The sequence below is a fragment of the Arachis ipaensis genome, chromosome B01 (assembly GCF_000816755.2).
Source record: "Arachis ipaensis cultivar K30076 chromosome B01, Araip1.1, whole genome shotgun sequence".
NCBI lineage: Eukaryota > Viridiplantae > Streptophyta > Magnoliopsida > Fabales > Fabaceae > Arachis > Arachis ipaensis.
In genome coordinates this window covers 14994653-15002975 of record NC_029785.2, presented here as the reverse complement: position 1 = coordinate 15002975, position 8323 = coordinate 14994653, and the positions used below count along the sequence as shown (strand labels likewise).

The window sequence follows — 8323 nt, the reverse complement described above, 5'->3', positions numbered from 1 at the left end:
GGATTTCTTTTGAATTTTATTTTTCTTTCTTTCTTTCTTTCTTTCTTTAATTTCTTCTTTTCCCATGTGGTCCGTGGGTGTAATAATTAATTAATTTACAGGGAGAGAGTAGACAAAATTGTCTCTTTCTCATTTCTCTCTCTCTCTCTCTCTCCCCCTCCCCCCTCTCTCTTTCTCTAGTAATGTAAACATGGGCAATGATTGGTCTATTCGTTATCATTGGTACGTCAAGTTAATGTACATGTATATTTACATTACTGTATATGTTGTACGTCTGTATATTAAGAATTTAAGATTAAGGAAATGAGTCAGTGTTTTAGATTAAGGAAGCCTAAACTGAATTTGGAATGGCAAACTAACCGCAAAAGGAGCTTCTCAAAATTTAAATCCTTAATCTTCTAAGTAAAAGTAGTTTTTTAAAATATTTAAATTTTATAATTAAAAAATATAGTTATTATTTTTTTTTAAAGTTGATAATTATAAACTGTTAAATAATAATTGGAATCAGATTATGATGCATGGAAGGCATTAAAATTAGTCCAAGAATAAAAAAGTTGAGTATTATGCATGAGATCCCAAAGGTAAATATAATAAACACAAAATAGCATCATGATGTATGGAGGAAAGGGAAGAGAAGCAACCTGATTTCTTGATAACCCAGTCTGTCTTGCTAAGAGATGCTTATCTGCATCGCTTGGGTACCTGAGAAAGAGACCAGAAAATGACATCAGAGTATAAAGAGACATACACCACCCCAGGCCTCAGCTTTCTGAGTATGAAACCTTTCTTTCTGTCCCTTCATGGGGCGTGAGAATCTAAGAGAAACAAAGAAAGATCTACGTCCTATTGCTGCTACACATACAGCATCAGCAGCAGTTAAATTAAAGTGGATTGTTTAGTCAGGGTGAGAGAGAAAAGATACCATTCTCTATTATTATTGCAGTTAAAACCAATGCAATGCAAGCAAAATATGTTACTACTCTACACATATCAACCCATCCATGTGAGTTTCACTCAAATGTTAATTCCTTCTTTTAACTTTAACATGTATTGGTGATAAAATTTTAATGCTACATAAAGTTTTAACTTTTAACTGCAACCAAAATATTCCTACTGCCATTTGTTTGCAAAGAAAAGTAATATCTATACACGTAAGTTAATAAAGTCTCCACACACTAAAAAATCACCCACTAATAAGTTATCATATCCATATATATTGTTTAATTTATTTTTAATATATATATTTTATATCAATAATTATTTTAATAGTTAATTTTTTATATACACTTAATATAGTCGAATTAAATGATAGTTTTCACTGATATAATTAAATAATTAATGTCTCTAATAAATATTATTTTTCCCTTTCAATATATATAATAGTGAAAAGAAAAATGTTAAAAAATTAGTAAGTTTTGTAATTTGTATCCACTAATTAGTTATCATTAATATTTTTAATAATATGACATTATATCTAATGGTATAAAATTATTCAATTTTCTTTTACTGATTAAATACGGACTAAATTTTAATAAAAGTACTGACACTCTAGATTTTTTCTAATAAAAATTGTCACTACTTAATAATTACATTTTACTATAGTGCAATATCAATTATAATTGAAAAAATTGGCTAACCTAAACTATATATATACTATATATATATATATAAAGTGGATGATAATATCTTCACATAAAAAAGTATTATAGATTAACCATCTAAAAATGTATAATATCATATCTCTCATATATAATTATTAATTGGCATGAAAATGTGAAATGATCGGAGTCCTGAATGTACTACATATCTCTTTAACAGCTTTTGGGTGGCGAGCTAGCTAACATCCCAAGGGGACTCTGCAACATGTTAATGACTGTCCCTCTAAACGATAGTGTACATACGACACATGAATTATGGCTTTTAGATTCCCTCCTCTTTCGGTTTTTCCTTCTGCAACTCCTTTTCTCTCTTTGTTACTTAACGGTAGCCGTGCTGTGCCCTTTCTTTTTTTATTAAAAATTAAATGCAAATCCGTGTTATTACTTTTTCCCCACAATCATGCAATTATCAACTAATAACTCTTCTCTCAAATGTATAGTAGATCTAAGATTCTATACTAATCATCTGCCTTTTATTGCGTACTTTCTATAAATTTTAAGTGCAGCTTATGTAGCCGTACCTACAACCTACGGGTGGGAATCTTCTTATGCTCTCTGGAATTTTTAAATTACAACTTTTTACCTCATGTTTTTACACCCACTACATTTAATTTGTTTCGTCGCTTGGTTCTTCACAACTCACAACAAGGAAATCATCTACAGTTAGATGATGGTAATGTCATTATTATTACATTTTAATCAGTTTTAATTGAGACATTAATAATTTAACTATGACCGTAAAAATAATAATAAAAGAAAATTGGTAATATAAGAATTTGTTATCAATATCTCTGTACTACAGCCAGACTCAAAACTATACCAATGGTATATTATGGTGGCTACTGGCATGCAATGGAAAAGAAAAATTAAAACTTTGACTTTCTCTCAACATATTCATGAGACGTCTAGAATTTCATATAAAAAATATTTCCCGATAATTTACCATGACTATATATATTTATATAATTATACGTTCTATGGTACTTACAAAATACAGATATTTCAATTTAATTAAAAAGTAAATTCTATTTTTCAACACTCACATTTAAACAATTTAAATAAGAAATTTGTAAACACCATAAAATCATGCTTCTATAATATACACCAACAATAACAGCCGGGCACTGTAATTAAATTAATGGTTAAGAAGAATATTTCAATCCAAGTCAATTTCAAGCATGAGTTTATTTATTTGTATTAAAAAAAATTTAGTAAAAGAATAGAAAATTAATTGATATTAATTTAAATTTAAAGAAAAAAATTAGTGAGACAATTTTTCATCTAATAGTCTATTTTTAATTATCAAATTTACGTAAAAAAAAAAAAGAAAAAAAGAAATAGAAAACGTACGGGTGAAGAAAATGCTCGAATAGCCAGGCTCTCAAAATGTTGACAGATCGTTCAGGCAAGCCTCTTTGGGGTCTCCAAGCCTCCTGCTCCATCATCCCCATTTGGTGGAACGCCCTCTGCTGCCTCAAGCTCTGCTCCAGCATCTTCAGCCGCGGCGTCTCCCCCTTCGTCAGCCCCGTCGTCCCCACCCCTTCCTTCTCTCCAAGAACCTCGCAGCTGTGTTTCAACTGCGTCGTTATTGCATCCTTCAGGCACCGGAAGTGCCGCGACATCGCCTTCTGCGCCAGCGCCGTGTACGGTACCGCCGCCCCGTACCCCATCACCAGGTCGAACGAGTTCACCACCATGTGCATTTGCTCGCAGTAGTGACTGTACCTACGGTCCACCTGTTTTAGTAATAAATTGAACCACCAAAAGAAATTAATTGAACCACCTCTTTTAATGAATCGTAATGTGTACGATCTTTTAATTAATTAATTCTCAGTTATTAATTACCGTGCTTGAATGATAGATATTAGTACGTACTACATGCATGTTCTTATTTATGCATCAATCTTAGGATGTACCAACCAAGAATAAATTAAGGAAAGAAATAGATAAGAATAACATATATGAGAATTAATTAATTAACACATGCAAAATAGTGAAACAAAAACACACGTGTGTGTGTATACACATTGCTCCCACTTTCTTCCCATTTAAGTATCTGAATTTAGTGAGCCTTTCTTCTTTCTAAATTAAATTAAAACTTGTGAACCAATACAAAGAACTTTGTTGGGGATATGTGGAGTAAAATTCAAACTGTTCGGTACTGTAAATAAATTAAGCCTTCAATTTCCCTCACTCTTCATCTATCTCGCCCACCAGACCCGATTGATTAATTAGGGAAATTGGTTATGGAAAAAGGATTCCATAAAAAGAAAAAGTAAGAAGAAAGAAAAGAGCGCTCTGTTGTTGCCGGTCAACTAAGATATGATAACAATGGCAAATATATATTTCTGTGATATGGATCTGAGGGAGCAGTGGCACACTCCTAACAACTTGTTACGTAATTTTAATTATATATATATGATTGGGTGAGTGCCTTCCTTCAGTTGGAGTCTGTCTTAATAATTAGAAGAAACGTCGCGTCTTGATTGACGTATTCTCCTATAATGGCCATTAGTGTGTTCTTTCTTTCTGGTTTCACACTTTCACCAAACTAAGGCTGAAAATAAATTAAATACAAATAAGATATTGGAAATACTAAAAAATCTTCCCTCCCACCAATCGGATCGGAGGATTAAAAAATGAGTTTTGATTAAAATAAGAAAAACAGATCCCTCACCAACTGATGATGATCCTAGCTAAGGAGTGGCAACCCTACTGTACCTGCCGTCTTTTATTTTTATTTTATTTTATATATCTCAGTTCACAAAGAAAATTTCATGATAGACTTGCCGGAAAACCGTGTTATATTAACTGGACCAAACAAATGAGATTGGAAGAAGAAGACGAGGGAGGGGGGGACCTTGACTCTTGATGAGAGAGAGAGAGAGAGAGAGAGAGAGAGAGAGAGATTACATGCCTCATCAAGCATGGTGAGAAGCTTGACCTTCCGCCTTTGATGCTCGATCCTATCAGAAGCTGACAAAGGAGGAAGTTCCTTTGACGAAGATGAAGAAGCGGCGGCGGCGCCACCTTGATTGGAGCTAGGGTTTGAGAGCTGCCTAGTGAACTTGTTTTTCTTGAACTGACCCCTCCCAACGCTGCAGAACTCTTCAAGCAACTCCTGAGCGGCCTTGACATACTTGGAATTCCTGAGGACGTTGACTAGACCCAAAGACGAAGATGATCCAAACCCAATGGGTCCTTGGTGGTGATTCTGCCCCAACGACGTTCCTTGAATATGCAATGCTTGGTGTTGTTGGTGATGGCTAGGGAGATTCTTGTAAGGATACTGAGCAGAAGAAGAGGAAGATGAAGGACCACCACCTCCTTGGTTGTAAAAGAGGAAACCACTTTCTCCCATCCTCAATTCCTCGGCTTTCGCGGCTTCCAGGTGCTGTAACGAAGAGGATAAGGATAAAGAGAGGCCTTGAGCTTCTTGAGCACTGTCAGGGGCCCATGTGAATTGGTTGAAGGTACCACCACCGCCATGGAAGCCTTGTACGGAAGTATTGGGATTAGGATTAGGAAGAAGCATGTGAAGCGTCGAAGAAGACGAAGGAGGAGTGGGTGTGGTGTGATGGGACGACGGAGGGGAAGGTGATCTGGTGGTGGTTTGTGGGTTCATGAGAAAAAGTTGCATGGCTGCAGCCGAATCGGCATTAATGCTTGGAATCTGATTATGATGATGATGCTGCTGTGGTTGTTGATGATGAACTATGACACCACTGTCACCGTTATTCAAATTACTTTGATCATGTTGATTATGATTATTCTTTGAATTATCTCCCAACGCTCCCAACCCGGTTATCATCCCTTGTCTGTTTCCAGCATACCAATCGCTACCCAATGACCTCGTCGTTGTTGGGGAACGAAACGTCGCTATCATTGGCTGCTCCAATAATTCCCCGGCCGCAGCATCTGCAACCGGCGGGAAATTGAACATCTCCGATAGCATCCCGGCAGTTTCATACCCCGGGATGCCTCCGGATTCTTCTATCCCAATTATGGCTGTTGGTGGCTGTGCCGGAGGCGGTTGCTGTGGATCGAAGCCTTGCACCCTCACTTTGTCCCTCCGAATTTGCTGAGCCAAGTGGTGTTGATGTTGGTGATGGTGTTCTTGGTTTGTTACCTGTGTGGATCTCTCGAACCCATTATTGGAGAAGGTGAAGATTCCTTGATTGTGGTGGTGGTAATCTTGGGACATAGAATTGGAAGCGTTTAATTCTTCTTCTTCTTCTTCTTCAGGCTTTTCGATTATGGTGAAAGAATGGTGCTGCTGGTAGTTATTAGTCTTTGAGTGAGAGAGAATGGAAGGAAATGGTGGCGGTGTTGCTATTCCCATGATGAAATATTATTATTATTGCTCATCATCATCTTCGGTTTTTTCTTTGGTCTGCAACCCACTTTAATTTAATTTTACCCACTACTCCTTCACCCTCTCTTGTAAATTACCACTCTGCAATAATTGAGTTGATCAGTGATGAGCGGTTGAGGATCAGCGCCGGAACCATAAGCGAATCTGACAACCCACATCATGAAATTAAACTCAATAAGTCGTCAATTATAGCAAAACTATATAGAAACAAATTAAATGGAAAGAGAAATTTTGAGAGTGGGTACCTGAGTATTAATTGTGAGAAAGAGAGAGAGAGAGAGGGAGAGGGAGTGATTAATGAAGAAACAAATTACTAATAAAAGTTTCTTTTGTAGCTATGCTCTCTAAGCTTTTCTTCGATCTCCTTTCATCTAAATTAAAAATGTTTATTCTTTTGTCTTTCCTTTTATCATTTTCAGTTTCAGCTATGCTCATCAATTCATGTGCATATATATAACACACAAACATATGTACCTCTTATTAGAGTTGCAGAGTATGAAAGGATGTAAAGCTCTCAGACATCGTTTTCCCTTCTGCGGTATTGAAAGCTTCTTCTTCAATTCCCTCTCTCTTTCTCTCTCTCTCTCTCACACACACACATACACTCTCTCTGTATATATATGTGTGTTGTCACTCTGTCTCCTGTCGTCTCTCTTTCTTTCTCTTTCTCTCCTTTTCTTTTCTTCTCTCTTTGTTGCTCTTTGCAGTAAGTGTTTTTGCAAATCACCTTATGGAAAAAGAAAGAAAGATGCAATTGAAGATGCACACACACACAATAATAACAATAATAATATTAAAAATGGAGGCTTTTGGGGAGACTCATATCTCTGTCTGAAAACAAACAAACTCAGTGTGCGTAGGAAGAGAGAGGGAAGAGAAGAAGTCGCTGTTTCTTCTCCTCCTTTAGTCTATATACTCTATACTATCTTCACCTCTTCCTTTAGGTTTTTTTTTTCCCCACCAATAATGTCCTTTTATATTTTCATTTCATCATATTCCTAGAATCATCATATTACACCATGTTTACATATTTATATTTGTAATAAAAAATATATTATATGGTAACAAATTGCAAGCGAATAAAATATATTTGTGGTGTGGAATGACGATAATAACCTTATCTACGCACTTTAGAGAACAACTATCATTCGAATTTTAATAAGAGACAGGAAAGGAAAATAAACTGGCTAGGAGAGAATATATGTAGAGATGTAATTTGTTTGGGTTGGTCTAATGTTTAGTTCATTAGTTCATTTATATTTAGATAAATATTGAGATTTTGAATTTTATTTTATGTATGCAATAATCTATTGGCCAATGACAAACTTTTAAATAGAGTTCAGCACCGCGATAGATTAATCTTTAATTTACCAAATTGAAAAATACTGTAAAAAAAAAAAAAACTAACAATATTTTATCAAAGTGGCATGATGAAAATATGGAGAATGCATGTTAGCCAAAAAGAATGAAACCTTATGTGTAATATTTTCATGTGAAATTAATATTTAAAAATTGTTATTAGATAATTTAATTTCATCGCCAAAAAATTATAATTCTTTATTTTGATGAACTAATGTTAGAATATTCTTTTAGAATTTGATTTTTTTATTAAACATTCACATGTAACTGTTTTTATGTAAATATAAAAATTAAAAATTATTAAATTGACTATAATGCCCATCACCAGCTATGGATTTTATTGTCATTTGCATACGTCGTTTGGAAACCAACGCAAACTACGGAATAAAATAAAGATAAGGTCAGTACAAGGTCATCTCAATGATCCAAACTACCACCATCTTTATTGATACGTCGAAATGGCCATATTGCCCTTAGATAATGCTTGGTAAGGCTGAGGCATCAGAGCCCCTGTAACAACTGAGGTCAAAGGAGTCATTTCGCTAGAAAAAAAAAATCCATAATATAAAAGTATAGTACTAAAATTACTAAAAGAAATTGTATTTCCGATAAAAAAAATTAATCAAAAAAATTTTTAAGTATTCAAAAAAATTATTTCACTTTGACAAAATTTGCCATTTTTTAAAGTAAATTTGTCGAAGAAATAAGTTTTTTAGGGATCTTGGGAAAAACATATAATCAAATCTTTTTTAAGCATATTAAAAATTTTGTTCATTCATCAATACTTTTGTTAGCAAAAGTACAACCTTTCTAAATTTTTAAATTTAATTCCTAACCTTTTCTTTAAAAAAAATGAAACAAAAAATGAATATAAATTAAAAAAAAAGTGTTTTGATTCCTGTTAATATACAAATAGATTTTCCTTTTCTAA

General features: G+C 34.3%; 1 protein-coding gene across 3 annotated transcripts in view; it reads right to left on the bottom strand.

Moving 5' to 3' along the window:
- The window catches only part of LOC107625994 (BEL1-like homeodomain protein 4), an 11778-nt gene extending 4759 nt beyond the window's left edge, over window positions 1-7019 (bottom strand). The window contains exons 1-5 of one of the 3 annotated variants that reach the window (XM_016328769.2): window positions 6508-7019; window positions 4890-6177; window positions 4576-4859; window positions 3009-3394; window positions 642-702 (exon numbers count right to left, since the gene is read on the bottom strand). In XM_016328769.2, the coding sequence (XP_016184255.1) occupies window positions 642-702; window positions 3009-3394; window positions 4576-4859; window positions 4890-6000 (1842 nt within the window). In that variant the 5' untranslated portion in view covers window positions 6001-6177; window positions 6508-7019. Of the gene's footprint in view, window positions 1-641; window positions 703-3008; window positions 3395-4575; window positions 6178-6278; window positions 6469-6507 lie in introns of those variants that run through there. The other 2 variants (XM_016328753.2, XM_016328761.2) reach the window with 2 other exon arrangements.